The sequence below is a fragment of the Pristiophorus japonicus genome, chromosome 5 (assembly GCF_044704955.1).
Source record: "Pristiophorus japonicus isolate sPriJap1 chromosome 5, sPriJap1.hap1, whole genome shotgun sequence".
In the NCBI taxonomy this organism is placed as follows: domain Eukaryota; kingdom Metazoa; phylum Chordata; class Chondrichthyes; family Pristiophoridae; genus Pristiophorus; species Pristiophorus japonicus.
In genome coordinates, this window is record NC_091981.1 from 222,607,527 (window position 1) to 222,624,677 (window position 17,151).

Below are 17,151 nucleotides of genomic sequence, written 5' to 3' on the forward strand. Positions count from 1 at the left end.
CAGATCAGCCATGATCTTATTGAATGGCGGAGCAGGTTCGAGGAGCCGTATAGCCTACTCCTGTTCTTATTTCTTATGTTCTTATGATATGTTGCCATATACAACTATAGGATTCAAATATCAAGCCAATCTAAAGGAATATTCTTTTCATAAAATTTGTAAAGGTACATTACAGCATAATCCAAATGTCACAGTTCACAGTGCAATACAGATCAATTAGGCTAAATACAGTATGTAGCACTCTAGGGTGCCTCATTCCAGTTAGAGTGCAGTGCGCATCTACATCTATCTTGCTTTAACAATTGTTCCATCTGTACCTATTTCAGAAAAAATGTCCCCAGCATTCACACCCTTCATGCCTTAGTTTCTCTTCCTTTTCAGACTTTGCATATCTATGTACTCGAATATCTATCTTCAAAGACTGATGTCCTGATTATAGTTAATTCAACCCAAAGAATCAGTGAGTGCAATTGTTCCTTCTCTAGTATATTATTAGGCTGTTGGCCTTTTTTTCTATCCCTCTCTCCTCTCATTTGCCTCGGGTAGTTGCAGCATAGAATTGTTGGATTTAAAAAAAATTCTGTATATACAAGCCACTCCTGCATCCTGAGCTTCATCGTATACATTATTGCTAGACTTATGGGTTGCCATAGAAACAGGCCCTGGATCACGGTAAAAATCAGTTTTTGTGGCTTACGAAAGAAGTACTGTACATTATAATGCCAGTTTTACAATGGTGATGCAGTACAAGCTTGCTGAAATGAAAGGATGCGACAGAGTAGATGGAAGCAGTTCCAGTAGTTGAGGGGTCAAGGACAAGGGGCCATAAACACAAGATTAAATATAAAAGCAGAGGGCAGGAGAAACTTCTTCACATCGTTGAGGCTATGAAATTCACTTCTAGGTTAAGTGGTTGAGGCAGAAAAGATATCAACATTCAAGATTACATTGGATAGGTAGATGATGGAAAAGGAGTTGAATGGATATGAACAGCGTGGGTAAATGCAATTAGAATTATTTGTTCATGTGGAGGTAAACATCGATATGGACTGGCTGGGCCAAATGACTTGTTGCTGTGCTGTAACTTCCATGTATTTCTATGAAGGAATTTGATAGTTGTTCTTTGCAGTGGTAAAAGTGTACATAGGTCTGAAATTTGTGTTTGGAATGCATAGCAGGTTATCAGTACACATACTGAATTCACTAAACATTATTGCATTGGTTTCTTTCCACACATGTTTTTTGCATAATTTTGAAGCAACTTGCTATAAGCCCCAGTGAATGTCTGTCTTTCGGGGATGTGGCTTAGCTGATCCTATCCAGGCACATACAGGTTAGCAAATTATACCCATATATGTAGGAGATGCCTTTTTATAAGAAGCACAAGACCATCCAGTGGGGAAACGTTTCTTCCATTTTGTTTCTCTTTTTCTAAAGGCAGGATTCAGCAGTTATTAGCAGCTCTCCAATACTTTGCCCAGGGAGTTATCCATTGCATAATATTGGGCAAGTTAAGGTTAGAATATTTGACTGTGGGATGAACATCACAGTTGAGTCTGATCTTGCCTTTGCCTAGTTGTGCATATGCTCCTTGTTCATCAACACTCGTTGAATAGTGATTAGGAATAGGAATCCTAGGCGATTTTATTTCTGCCTAGCTTGAGGATGTTGCTGCCCTAGATGAGATTAGCTATCTCAGCAAGGGTTAAGGATCAAACTCTGATCTGTACGGCATAGTACAACATTATGTGAGTCATTTACCAAACTGGCCATCAGGGCAGTTTCCATAGAAATGCTAAACCTTGCAGCAGGAGTTTTCTTTACTTACTATTGGGAATACATGTATCATGGCCATTGTGCATTATCTCTCATGAAAGACATTGCATAAAATCCTGTCCATGGTTGATATGATTCTACATTAAACTAGGTGCAGAAACAGGAGGTGTGCATTGGTATTGCAGCAATCAATCACCTTGCCCAAGCCACACAATAAAGACATTTGATAGTGGTGATAATGTGCATAATTCAGCTGAAAAATTCAGTTGCTACTGGTAATACCACTCCCCATAACTGCAATTGGAAAAATTATGCTTGCTGTCTCAGCCACTGATTCCAGAGAAAACCGCTCCACATTTTCAGTCTCCGGAGCCTTCATATGAAGTTGTGTTAGAGCATTCTTATTCAAATTAATAAACGAACACAAAACAAACATGACATTAGAATCTTTGCATATCCCTAGTATAGTTTAGAATTTCACTCTGAATTCAGTTTATGGTGTTGATTATAAAACTTGCAGCCAATTATTTGAATGGGGAGAAATTATTATTTGAATGGGGAGAAATTACAACATGCTGCGGTGCAGAGGGATCTGGGGGTCCTTGTGCATGAATCCCAAAAAGTTAGTTTGCAGGTACAGCAGGTAATCAGGAAGGTGAATGGAATGTTGGCCTTCATGGCAAGAGGGATGGAGTACAAAAGCAGGGAGGTCCTGCTGCAACTGTACAGGGTATTGGTGAGGCCACACCTGGAGTACTGCGTGCAGTTTTGGTCACCTTACTTAAGGAAGGATATACTAGCTTTGGAGGGGGTACAGAGACGATTCACTAGGCTGATTCCAGAGATGAGGGGATTACCTTATGATGATAGATTGAGTAGACTGGGTCTTTACTCGTTGGAGTTCAGAAGGATGAGGGGTGATCTTATAGAAACATTTAAAATAATGAAAGGGATAGACAAGATAGAGGCAGAGAGGTTGTTTCCACTAGTCGGGGAGACTAGAACTAGGGGGCACAGCCTCAAAATACGGGGGAGCCAATTTAAAACTGAGTTAAGAAGGAATTTCTTCTCCCAGAGGGTTGTGAATCTGTGGAATTCTCTGCCCAGGGAAGCAGTTGAGGCTAGCTCATTGAATGTATTCAAATCACAGATAGATAAATTTTTAACCAATAAGGGAATTAAGGGTTATGGGGAGCGGGCGGGTAAGTGGAGCTAATTCCACGGCCAGATCAGAAATGATCTTTTTGAATGGCGGAGCAGGCTCGAGGGGCTAGATGGCCTACTCCTGTTCCTAATTCTTATGTTCTTATGTTAATGTGCGCACACTTTATTGATGCTGTCTTAATTCAATCTGCATAGATCTCAATAGCTGGTTTTCAGGAAAAAGCAATGTGAAGGTTAGCTAATCATGGCCAAATGGCTATAGTACAAATACTGTATAGGTATATGGAATCAGATATAAATGGAAATTTGTTCTTTGTTACAATTTAACTCATTGTTTATACCTGGGGCCTTCGCACGGTTTAATGTTTATACCTGGGGCCTTCATACGGTATAATAAGTGGAAGATCTTTGTGTTTGAGTCATCTTATTACAGCACTGACTGTATTGTAGGAGTCTGCAGATCGTGTGTGAGGCAAGGTTGCATTGATTTTTAATAGGCAAGAGGCAATGGGGGAAACAGTCTTAAAAATGATCCAAACAAATCATGATATTTACAGTTATGTAGTGCATAAGTAGTTTTTAAGTAGCTACAGTTGGTTGCAATTCACTGTATAGTGGACTATTGTAGACCAAAGAATCCCTTTAAAGTACAAAGAACACAATACCACAGCTAAGAACTGATGTTCAAATTAGCCTGCTAATTGTTTGTGTTTAATATATAGGATTCTGAATATGCTGGTTTTTAATTGCATTAATCAAGCAGAGTGCTGCACCTTTACATGCAAAATAATTACTGCTACTTATTCTTTGGGATTAAACATCTAATATTCCCACAGGATGTAGCACAGGATAATAAAATTTGGTAGATTTGCACGCTGCCTGTAAGAGCGATTTATTTATTGTATGCTCATATTTTGTAGCCGTGTGTGTTCACCTCAGTCAGTTGTACAGTGCTCATAATTAAGCTAACTTATGCAGGGTTGAAGGTTAATTGCCCTGCACTTTCAGATGATTTTCAGTATCTTGAAATGCATTTCTGAACCGTATAATACATTAAACAGAAAATACTTATATGGCCCTCACTTTTGATATTAATTTTATGAGAGAATAATTGATAGAAACAGATTTCATTTTTGTAGTCCTGCTTAGGCTTATTAAGGTAGTGGGTTTGTTTTTAAGGTCCTACGCAATGATATTACATTGTTGAAAGCTTCATAAATCGTTTTGGTTTTGGTGCAGGGATGTACTGTGCCACAGAGTAGATTTGCCCCTGGATTCGACAAATGGCAAGTGTGAGCTCTTCAATCTCAGCCAAAGAAGGTATTGAGCATAGTCCAGGCAGTCTCCCTTCAGGAGAAAGGGAAAATTGGAGCAAGAACTATCACAGCCCATTTTAACAAACTCCAAAAGCAGCTAGACACGGGCTGCCTTCCCACCTCTCTATTGGGTTAATAATGTGTGGTACAGGTGGTGAGGGAGGATCCTTTGAAGAGGGAGGCAAAATTTAAATTGTTTTCCAAGCCCAGAGCGACTAAAGCCAAATGTAATTCCCTGCTGACACTCCAGCTGAGATCAGCTAATACAGATGGGGGATCAAACCTGGGACCTTCCTGTTGTTATAAGCTCAGTACCACAGCAGATGGTGTATTTACCAACCAAACCATTGGGGAAAAATTTTGGCTTCCCGTTTTATTCCTGCTCGGGGGGCGGTGGGTGTCAGTATTACGCCCAACTAAAACAATTGTTGGTGATTCAACTGTGCTTCATGGGTTAGAGCTCCATAAATCTGTACGTACATGCACACTGGACTTTGGTGGCTGGTGAGTTTTCTAATGATTGTTAGTCAACTCTTTTTCAGTATTTAAAAATTGGATGCTGGTACAAGGGTGGCTGAAATTTTTTTTAACTCAAAAGCTTTTTGTGGCATTGGTGGAGTGACATTTTCAGCTGCTGTTGCTCATTTCTGCAGTCAGCAGTGTCTTGCCATCAGTGTAATGCAAGTTTTTACTGCACCAACTCCCAAACTTGCATTTTATTTTCAAACCCTGGCTGAGCTTTAATAGGTCTGTGTTTTAAGTATACTGCATCTTCATAGCCTCCGTTGTAATGCATGTTTCCCGCTGTTGGTTTTTCTTTGCTCAGTGTTTCTCTTTGCGGGCTTTCCCTTTGTTGTGCTGGCAATCTGTCTTCTTCCAGCTCCTATTACAGCTCCTGCTTTGTAGTTTGTGATAATTAACCTTTTATGTTGCTATGGTTATAATAACTCCACCTCCCCCCCCCCCCCCCACCCCACCCGGCCTGAGGAGTAATCTGGCCTCAGCATACTGAATCCAAAAGAGTGGGTTAAGTGGAGCCGCCCTGGTTATGTTGCATGTGCTCTCCGCGGGGCTTTTTTCATTTGCGCTTCCATATTCCAAGAACAAACAGTGTTGCCATGGTTTCACCAGTTTTATCAGTAATCGCTGCTAAAATCTATTTGCAATTATTGAGCAGATGAGCTGGGAAGACTACTGATGAATTGGAGGAACAGTTATAATTGATGAATGACACATTTAATTGTCAAGTCAACAACTTGTATGTTTTTATTCATGTCACAATGTGTGTGAGTGCTCCACTAGTGTGGGAATGGGTTGGTCGAAGCCAAACAAAACAAAGGAGTTTGGCAGGAGGAAACTGACCACATGATTGAAGGGAACTTGTTTAAAAAAAAATGCAGGGAGAAGGATGCAGGACAAAGTAATTTTGGAAGAAAGCAGAATGATATTTGATATCCTGTCCTGCACTAACTCCTGCTGGCCTATCAACTCTGTCTTTGCTAACCGACATTGACTACTGCTCCCTAATGCATCGAATTTAAAAGTTTCACCCTTGTGTTTAAATCTCTCTCTCTTTCACCCCCCCATTCTGCAACCTCTTCCAGCCTTGTATCTCCCCCTGCCCCCCTCAGTCCTCTGACTCGAGCCTTTTATGCATCTCCTCTCTCTTTGTTCTACCATTGGAAGCAAAGCTTTCAGTTGCATCGGCCCTACTCTCCGGGACTCCTTCCCTAAACTCCCCTTCTCTCTCCACTCTTAGTCCGAGGCCTAAGCCACAGTCTGAGTGTTTGTTCTTTTGCCTTCTAGAATTAAAGAAATTGAATGAGAATATGTGGTATATCCAATAAGCTGGAATACATTGACCTGAGGTTCTCTAACCTGCTTGACTCCTGGGCTCCAACATTTACCCAGATATTCGGCAAGTTGAGGCTCGTTTACTGGAGTGGTCTGTGATACTGAACCACGGGACAATATCTAGTGTAAAATCCCAAATAAACAACTGGTGTCGGTGGAGTGGAGTGGGGGATACAGGAGGCAAAGATGGCTGAATGGATGTTCTTGATTTTAAAAACAAGGCAGTCAATGAGCTCTTAACTTCTATAATCGGGGGAGGGGGAAATGGGTTTCTAGTGATTGCAAAGATGAGAATGGACAGAGGAGGCATGTCTTTTCCATCAAGGATGATGATGGAGTAATGGAGTTTGGCATCATTGTTTGATGTGGTCAACAAGATGTGGCAGTGACTGTTGGACCAGTTTTACACTACGTGCACTCTAGTCTCCAACTTGCAGACTTAAGACCACTGATGTGCCTGTTTCACTAAAGGAACGATGAGTGTGGGAGACCTCTGGACATTGGTAGGGTAAAGGTATCGAAGATAGAGGCAAGTCACATACTGAGCAGTGGAAGCACTGATATCATTGTGGAGACTGGCTAGAGGAGAGGGTTGGAGAGGATGCTGCAGATAAATGTAGTTTCCTTTCCCCTTCCCCGGGCAAAAAAAAGCTAGAAATGTGAGGTGGGCTGGGAATGTGTACAGCAAGAGATGCTGAAGTGATTGAAGATGCTTGTGACCTCCGAGGTGGTCTTGAGTGCTCACAAGCTGAACGGATGGGAGAGGTTATGTGAAGAGCGAGGCTAAGTGAAGAAAGCACGGCCAGGAAATATGAGAAAATGGGCAAGTTGAGGTCAGTGCAGGTTAATTTTATCAAGGATGAATAAGCATTCGGTGCCTTCCTTGTCAAAATCTCCTTTGTGTCTTCTCTCACTTTGCTTTGAGTGACAGGATTCAAGAGACTATTTACAGTTTTCTTGCACAAATAAACAAATACGTAGAAAATACCCTGCTCCCAGAGCAATGTTCCCTTTAAGCCGTGTGGCCACGCAGCTGTCTCGAGGTCCCAGTGAGCCGGCTTTCCAATGCAATAAAACTCTCATGCACGGAAGTTTAAATGGGTCTCGCGGTCCATTAAAGGAGTTGCACAGCCCAAAAAAGAATTAGGGGGAACATTGCTCCAGAGGTGTCCACACTACAGCCCTGAGCCTCGACACTGTTGCTCACAGGTGAGGCAGTTTTATCCTATTTATGTTTATCATCTTCACTGATTTTTTTTTTCTTATTCAAAGTTTGTTGACCTGAGGTTTTAGAAAGTACTATACTTGGCACTGCTGCCTCATTGGTGGTCGTATCTGAACATCTAGATCTGTTTGAACCTACAACTTGAGATATATGCAACTTAATCAGAACCTGGATTTAAACATTGTGCGGTCCCTGAAACTCCATGGTTCACACTATACACCCCACAAGGTCTACAAAACTATACAAAGTGACATCAATGCGATGCATGACTGAGTTAATGTGGGGCTTATCTTTTGCCGTACTGTTGAGTCCTCTTTTATGTGTCTCATTTATGCCGCATGTTCCTTGATTCTTACCTATTTAAGTTTTTAAAATTTAAGGCAATGTAATTATATTGAGGAGCATTCTCTCTTTAGGAGGCTGTTGTGTGATGCAACAACAACTTGTATTTATATATCGCCTTTAACGTAGTAAAACAGCTTGATGCTTCACAGGAGTATTATAAGACAAATTTGACAACAAACCACATAAGGAGAAATTAGGGCAGATGATCAAAAGCTTGGTCAAAGATGTAGGTTTTAAAGAGCGTCTTAAAGGAGGAAAGAGAGGTAGAGAAGCAGAGAGATTTAGGCATGGAATTCCAGAGCTTGTGGCCTAGGCAAAAGAAGGCACGGCAACCAATGGTTGAGCGATTATAATCAGGGATGCCCAAGAGGGAAGAATTAGATGAGCGCAGATATCTCGGGTAGGGTGGGGGGGGGGGGTGCGGTTGTGGGGCTGGAGGAGATTTCAGAGAAACAGAGGGGGTGAGACCATGGAGGGATATGAAATAAGGCTGTTTTGAAATCAATGCATTGCTTAACCGACAGCCAAAGTAGGTCAGCGAGCACAGGGGTGATGGGTGAGCGGGACTTGGTGCGAGTTAGGACACGGGCAAGTTTACGTTGGGTAGAACGTGGGAGACCAGCTAGGAGTACGTTGGAATAGTCAAGTCTAGAGATAACAAAGGCATGGATGAGGGTTTCAGCAGTGGATGAGCTGAGGCGGGGGGGGGGGGAGGGGGGAGATGGGCGATTGTTACGGAGGTGGAAATGGGTGGTTTTAGTTATGCTGCGGATATGTGGCCGCAATCTCATTTCATGGTCAAATATGACTCCAAGGTTGCGAACAGTGTGTTTTGGCCTCCGACAGATGCATAGTTGTAGTACTTTGATGCGGTCATGTGGAAGTTAATGAATTCAGTATAATTACATCTCTAACTTTTCCAGTTCTGACGAAGGGTCACAGACCTGAAACGTTAACTCTATTTCTCTCTCCACAGATGCTGCCTGATCTGCTGAGATTTCCAGCATTTTCTGTTTTTATTTCAGATTCCAGCATCCGCAGTATATTGCTTTTATATTAGTTCAGTATAGTTGATGGGCACAAATATTTGAAATTATTTGCTGTGGTTCTTAAATAGTACTCTCAGTAAGGTGCATTTGTATTGTATTAGCGATGTTGGAATTTGCCTCCATTTGGTATATTTCTGCATCCCTGCTTGCTGGATGATCCTAACCGAGTTCTAACAAGTACAAAATAATCTCATAACGATTGAGGCAATAATCAGGGTGGCTAGTAAGCAGGAAGTGTTGTGTGTAAGACAACTGAATGTATCTTCACACTATATACACTATATGTGTACCACCAGAGGGTGCAACTGGTGGAGACCTAGGGGGTCACCTGCACACTGCAGGTGACCAAGTATAAAAGGGAGCTCACCTTACTGTACCCTCATTCAGGAGCTGCAATAAATGGACTAAGGTCACAACAGTTCAAGTGCAATACCTTACCTCGTGGAGTCATTACTCGAGTGCTTACAGACACAATAACTGGCGACGAGATTACGAATTTCCACGCGAAAAATGGCTAACTTTGGCAACTTTCAACAATTCGCTGATGGGGAAGATTGGGATGCCTTTGTGGAAAAGCTCGAACATTACTTCATCGCGAACAACCTGGCTGGAGACATACTGACCTCGCTGGCTGATAAACGCAGAGCTATCCTGCTCAGCAGTTGTGGACCCACCATTTATGGCCTTGTCAGGGACTTGTTAGCCCCAGAGAAGACGACAACCAAAACGTATGCGGAGCTCGCAACGATGATACAGGAACAGCTCAAGTCTAAAGAGAGCATCCTCACAGCCAGACACTGGTTCTACACACACCGGCGGCCCGAAGGCCAAGAAATCGCAAAATATGCTGCAGACCTGAGACAATTGGCTGCACCGTGTGATTTTGGCGACCACCTCACCGACGCACTGAGGGACATCTTTATTATTGGAATCTGCCACGGGGGCCTCCTCCACAGGCTGCTCTCTGCGGACACCACGGTCACCCTGCAGAAGGCAATCAGCGTCAGCCAGGCATTCATGGCCTTGGCCTGCGATTCCAAGAGGATGATGACTCATCCCCAGGACTCTAACCCGGCAAGTACCCTGAACCGAATGGCGCCTTTTAGAGGCAAGGCTGCTACCCAGAGTCCCACAACCCTAAGTCTGCCACATGGGGCCAGCCGGCCAGCCCCATGCTGGTGCTGTGGAGGAAATCACAGGGCCCACCAGTGCCGATACAGAGACTATACTTGCAAAGGCTGTAACACTAAAGGCCATCTGTAACACTAAAGGCTGTACCTTACCTGTAATATGTACTTGTTCCACTACTGCTAAACCCAAACAGTGATGTAACTAATCCTATTTTTTATTCTCTGTATATGTATGCAAATGCAGATGTCGAGCCACACACATGGTCTATGTATGGGGGGGGGGGGGAGAGAGGCGAATGGATGTGTGTAGCCATGGACACACATGGCTCACATCCAGAACCCACTCAAACCCCACTGCAACTCCAACCGTCCACTGCTAACCATTTTCCAATGTCGTGGCAATAAGGACTTGAGGGTGTACATTCCCAAGCACAGACAAAGTGCAAGGGCTTTGGGCATTCAAGTCGAAGGCCAGAGCACACAGTGCACAATACTTAGGTGGAAGTGATGTTGTGTATCTATACCCTATACATTCAATGTACAGTTACATAAGACTACTGGATATATCTTCACACTGTATACACTATGCCTGTACCACCAGAGGGTGCAACTGGTGGAGATCTAGAGGTCACCTGCACACTGCAGGTAACCAAGTATAAAAGGGAGCTCACCTTCCTGTACCCTCATTCAGGAGCTGCAATAAATGGACTAAGGTCACAACAGTTCAAGTGCAATACCTTACCTCATGGAGTTATTACTAGAGTGCTTACAGACACAATAGGAAGGATGGTGTTTCTGCACCCCCCCCCGCCTCCAAAGTTCTTCCTTCTACTCCTCTTATAAACTGACTCCTTGCTGTTCATCCCACTATATCTCATCCAAGAGACCATTATTCATCTATGAGCCTTGATGATGAACATTGCCAGGCTATTTGACCAATTGTGGGGGTGGACGTTTCAGCTGAGCCTAAAACTCTTCAGATATCTACAGTTGGTGCTTATAAGCAGATGTTATTGGACAGCGATCAGGAGGAGGGACCACTGTAAACTTCTTTGCCTCATCTTGGACTACTGAAGATTACTGTAGAACGACAGTTAAGATCAGCTGACTCAGCACAGAGTAGGAAGCAAACTTGAAATTTTTGGTATGCAAGGCCCAGTTACAAATTATCACAAATGGAGCTCAGGGCAAAGTGTTGTTTGTTCATTTGTTGTACAGTTTCTGGAGTCAAAAAAATGCCTGGTTCAGAAAAAAGTTTGGTTTTCAAGTAATTCTAAAACGACCTTGTTAAATGAAAATACCAGGGCGCTGTCTTTTTCTTGCTATACTATTTATTTCAAAAGCAATCTGCAATAATTTGAACAGTAGCATACAAGAAAATACTAATAGAATTCATTTAATTCCTATCCAGAACCATAATATTCATCATAAGCATCCTTATGACATTTAAATCTGGGCAACAAGTTGGAGCTAGGGGGACCAGAAAATTGTACTCTCATCTTTGGAACCTGGCTGGAGTTCATCCCTGGCTGATGGATGAAGTCTTTTGTTCCTCCTCTGATAGCTAATGTGAAATTCATTTGAAAATTATTTTTTAAATTAGTCTGCAAAGTAGACATCTGGCTAGCTCTCAGTACATATAAGGCAAAGTTGTAGATTGGTTTCTAATGGATGAGAGTCCACAGCACAAAATATTGCACAGTTTGTTCAACACTAATGTAGTGTCCTACATTACTAATGGACTGTCCTACATTACACCAGCAACTACTCTTCAAAAGTACTTAATTAGCTGTGAAGCACTTTGGGATGCCTCGAGGTCATGAAAGGCACTTCATAAAAGCAAGTTTGTTCTATTGCTTCAATCTTTCTTTTCCTTCTGATTAACACAAAAGTCACAAGTGTGAAATGGAACTGTTTTGTGCAGTGTAGGGCAGTCTTTTGGGGTTGGGTAAGGCATGTTTGTTAATTGTAAGTAAAGAGCTTTAGCCTGAATCTACTTACTGCTGTACCTCACCCGAGTGTTGAAATTTACGCTGAATATCAGTGTTTAACATCTGCCACCCAGAAGAGCCCAAGAAATCACATTTAAAAAAAAAAAGAAATGCATATCTAGGAAGTACAGTGAAACTTATAACATACAGACACCTTAGGTCAGGGGTGGGCAATTATTTGGGTTGGAGGGCCACTTAAAAAGTTTTGGTGAGCTGTTGAGGGCTGCCCACGAATGTTCCACCAGTCGCACGGTCCTGTGCAGGCCGCTCCGCTGCTCCTGCCGCTGGAAGAGATTTTGCGCATGTGCGGCTGCATGGTGGCCGCCCGCGTAACACGTTTAAAGGGACCGCGCGCAAAATAAATTATAGAGGGAACCTTGCATCAACATAGTTGTTGCATAAACATAAATTCAGATAGTAGTCAGATGCTATCTTACATACACAACATATATTCGATACTGCTTAGAAATGAATCAAAGACGAAAGTTGAAAATGTTGTGGTATCTTCTGGTCTCTCAAAATCAGTGCTATGAAATAGAACTGTACCCTCTTTAGAACCTGTGTCAGCATCAATTTTCCCACCTCCGTCATCCTTATGCCCTCTGCAAAGATTACTAATGCCTTCCCAATTGGTGTCAAATGAGGATTTTCCTGCTATTGTACTCTGGATAGGACTACACCGGAAGAGGAAAGATGCAACACTTTCTTCGGTAAAAGATTTGTGGCGATGAACAGCCATGACTCCATTCTAAAATGTATAGGGCATATTCGAGTACGCAGTGCATTCTGGGTGCAGATGTCCGCCATTTGCGCCCAGAATTACGGGATGGATCCTTTTAAGATCTGGCTGGGAGAATCGCTTTTGCGAATTATTAATTTGAATGAAATATTATTATGTTTTTTCCTTGGCTGCAGTTCGGGTCTGTCTCTGACCCATGAGAAGTGACAGTGGATAGACGAATGTGCAGCTCGAGCTCCGGCTTGCATTCTATTTCTGTCCCATCCAGCAGGCCGAATGGAATAACTTGGGTGGGCCGGATATGGCCCGCGGGCCATATTTTGCCCACCACTGCCTTGGGTTCAGGCATCAGCTATCCTTTTCTTGCAGGTTTCCTTATTTTCAAAATGTCCACTGTATGGGCCCAAGTTTCCACATGATTTGCGCCTGATTTTTAGGAGCAACTGGTGGAGAACGGACTATCTTAGAAATCGCAATTCTCCACATTTTTTTTTCTGCAGTTCTAGTCCGTTAGAACAGTTTCACTTTGGAACAGAATTTTTTCTTCAAAAGGGGGCGTGTCCGGCCACTGACGCCTGATTTGAAAGTTTCCACAGTGAAAACGTACTCCAAACTAACTTAGAATGGGGCAAGTGAAGATTTTTGTAGAACTGAAAAAACCTGTTCTACACATTAAAAAATCAGGCGCAGGTTACAAATTAGGCGTCCAGAACGAGGTGGGGGGGGAGGGGGGGAAGGGAAGTCATTAAATTCTATAATAAATCCTTATTTATACTTCTACAAATATTATACAAATAAATCCAACCTGAATAAAAATTTATAAGCAAAGAAAAGATTAAATAAACCATTTTCCTACCTGTGTGAAAGTGCTTCAACCAGGGAGAATGCTGCAGGAAGCTTCACAAGTTGAGGCAGCCGTTCGTTCCCGAGGGGGGGGGAGAAAGGAGGCAGCCGTTCGTTCCCGAGGGGGGGGGAGAAAGGAGGCAGCCGTTCGTTCCCGAGGGGGGGGGAGAAAGGAGGCAGCCGTTCGTTCCCGAGGGGGGGGGAGAAAGGAGGCAGCCGTTCGTTCCCGAGGGGGGGGGAGAAAGGAGGCAGCCGTTCGTTCCCGAGGGGGGGGGAGAAAGGAGGCAGCCGTTCGTTCCCGAGGGGGGGGGAGAAAGGAGGCAGCCGTTCGTTCCCGAGGGGGGGGGAGAAAGGAGGCAGCCGTTCGTTCCCGCGGGGGGGGGGAGAAAGGAGGCAGCCGTTCGTTCCCGCGGGGGGGGGGAGGAGGAAGCCGTTCCCGACGGCAGTGGGGGGGAGAGAAACGGCTGCCTCAACTTTCTGAGGCTTCCTGCAGCCTTCTCACTGCTGCAAGAAGCCTCAGTGCTGATGTGCTGATGGCAATGTGCTTTTATTAAAAAATGTTCAAAAATTAAACAGCTACAAAGAACTACAAAAATGGCCGAGTGCCAATGTTTCCTTCACACTGCGCGTGCGCGAACGCTCCAACGCGCACGCGCAGGGTTGCCGGCAGGAAAAAAACTAATTTAAATGGTACCCGCCCCCTCCCACTTACAAAATCAGCGCGAGTGGTAGGCTCCGCCCCCTGGGCGCCGCGCCAAGCAGACATGGAGCTGCAGGGCGCTCCAGAATCGCGCGGTTTTTTTTCGGCGTGAAAAACGGGCGCCCAGCTCGGAGGGGCGCCCGTTTTTTATCGTGTGGAAACTTGGGCCCTATGTACTGTAAAAATGTTCAGTAGAACAGGGAATTCTTTACCCAGCATCCATAATGGCAGAGAAACTGCTCTATGCCTGGGATAGAATTGTGCAAGCCAGAGCTAGAACGGTTTCTGTACTGCAATGGATGCTAGGTAAAGAGCTCCCCATTTCATAAAAGCCGTTTCTTTCACAAAACTGTCTGCCACCTTAGGCTGACCTTCATACACTGACATCACGAGCTGACCTGAATACACTGACTTCACGGGAATTTGGGGCAGAAGAGAAGCTACCTGCAAGGGGAAGCAGCAGTGATCCTGACTCAGTGAAAGTTTACAACAGGCTGTGTCCCTTGTTTTAAGTTGTAAAAGGGCCTGGTGCATTGAAGCCTGTCCTTAGTTCATAATTTGTGAGTGTCCATGGTTTCAGAGTGGGTTTTGTATATTTTACCATTCAAGTTATTTGGGGGTCTCTGTCTGTTTTTATGCAGGTGTTTTTTTGGTGCATGTCCGTTGATACAGGTTTCACTATACATGCAATAAAATCGCATTTGATAAAACTGAAAACTCCAATTTCTGCGAAAAAGGAAGCTGCATGAAGTCATTTTCCACATATTTTATGATTCACGAAAATGGGCTTCAAAACTAACTGCAAGAAGGGTGCAACTGCAGCATCCAAATTTAAGTCTATTGGTCCCCAGGCAGTAGGACTAATAGCTTAAAGAAAGACTTGAGACAGAAAATAGTTGAAAATAGAACTCGCTGCACTTTTTGCAATGTGCCTTAACTGCAGATTTCTGCCTTTTGCTCTCTGCCTTACACATGCATTGCAGCACGACTGGACAAACCAACCTGTTGCTCAGAGTGGTCATTCCAAAAACTGGTGAGAAATAGCAGTGGATTGACGAAACATAAAGTGCAGGGACAATTCTCTCTTTTTGAATGTATCAATCCTGTTTAAGCGTTCTGCTGTGATGGGTGTATTATTGTTGCCTAGTGCTTTAGAGTTAGATACATTTGTTTCACTCCTGTAACATTTTTCTAAAAGCGCATTAATTGCTGTCCTTGTTATGTGTTACACGTCATCTTTCTGCAGCATCATAATAAGCAGGTACAACTAGTATACTTTGTTAAAGTGGGTAATTAATGTTTTGCCATAAATACAAAACTACATCTAAATTTCTGAGTGATCAGTGCTTTCTTACTGTATCCTCCTGTTTTCTTTTCAGAGGTGACGTTAAAAGTCCATGCGAGCGATTCCAGTACACATCAGCCTTTGGGTAAAGCCTTCATTGAGATTTTTACCAACCAGACCTCATTTGCCTCGGGATATTCAGAAGCAGATGGGGTAGCCTTCATCACGTTTCACTACACGCTTGGAACTCAACTGCTTATTGCTGCAACAAAAAGTGGTTACGTGCCAAACTCCTCACCATGGCTAGCCACCAAACTGCCCTGTGAGTTTGATATTAAAACTCTTTACAATTGTAAAAGGTTCTTGTTTTCAGGTTTTCCCCCCTTTGTGAGTAGGGAAAGGCCAAAAGAGGGAGGGGCTCTGCATTATTAAAAGGAGAAGGCTGCTATTCGTTCATACTTCTCACTCCATGCATGATATGGATGCAAACATCATTAAATCTGATGAGTTCCAGCAATTTCCAAATACTCGCACACATCTCTGAACAGGCTAGATAGTGGGCAGTGCATCTGAAAATGAAAAGTAATTGTGGGCTTCCAGCCTGATTTTAGTTTATGGGAATAGTGATTTTGATATGGTTGATTTAAAATTTACCACAATTTTTAAAATTAATCATCTCTACAGCTTTGTTGGGTTGTGTAGCCACAATGAGCACTGTGGGATTTTGCATCACTGCCCTCAGCAAGAATAATGAATGCAAGCTTTGAACATTGTTCTCGCACAACACTCAACAGACTCATAAGAAATGACATCCAGTACATCCTTCTTAACGAAGCTGGTCGGAGAAGTGTTATAAAAACACTTGGTGTGCAGATTGTGAAGTTTCATTTCATTTTGTGCAAAAATTTGAATGGTAATAAACTGTTTGAATACAGTTTATTTCACGTATCGAATTTGGAGCTGTTCTGAAATAAAATATACCAAGAGGATGTAACTAGTAGAGTGGACAAGGGAGAACCAGTAGATGTGGTGTATTTGGACTTTCAAAAGGCTTTTGACAAGGTCCCACACAAGAGATTGATGTGCAAAATCAAAGCACATGGTATTGTGGATAGAGAACTGGTTGGCAGACAGGAAGCAGAGAGCCGGGTTAAACGGGTCCTTTTCAGAATGGCAGGCAGTGACTAGTGGAGTGCCGCAGGGCTCAGTGCTGGGACCCCAGCTCTTTACAATATTCATCAATGATTTGGATGAAGGAATTGAGTGTAATATCTCCAAGTTTGCAGATGACATTAAACTGGCTGGCGGTGTGAGCTGTGAGGGGGACGCTAAGAAGCTGCAGGGTGACTTAGACAGGTTAGGTGAGTGGACAAATGCATGGCAGATGCAGTATAATGTGGATAAATATGAGGTTATCCACTTTGGTGGCAAAAACGCAAAAACAGAATATTATCTGAATGGTGGCAGATTAGGAAAAGGGGAGGTGCAACGAGACCTGGGTGTCATGGTTCATCAGTCATTGAAAGTTGGCATACAGGTACAGCAGGCGGTGAAGGCGGCAAATGGTATGTTGGCCTTCATAGCTAGGGGATTTGATTATAGGAGCAGGGAGCTCTTACTGCAGTTGTACAGGGCCTTGGTGAGGCCTCACCTGGAATATTGTGTTCAATTTTGGTCTCCTAATCTGAGAAAGGACGATCTTTCTATTGAGGGAGTGCAGCGAAGGTTCACCAG

At 43.3% G+C, this 17,151-nt stretch overlaps 1 protein-coding gene across 3 annotated transcripts in view; it reads left to right on the forward strand.

Moving 5' to 3' along the window:
- fam171a1 (family with sequence similarity 171 member A1) overlaps positions 1–17,151 on the forward strand; it is a 265,170-nt gene that overhangs the window by 157,986 nt on the left and 90,033 nt on the right. For 2 of the 3 annotated variants that reach the window (XM_070881331.1, XM_070881332.1), the window contains exon 2: positions 15,512–15,739. The exons of the other annotated variant lie outside the window; for it this stretch is intronic. In XM_070881331.1, coding sequence (XP_070737432.1) covers positions 15,512–15,739 — 228 coding nt within the window. The remainder of the gene's footprint in view (positions 1–15,511; positions 15,740–17,151) is intronic. 3 annotated transcript variants of the gene reach the window in all.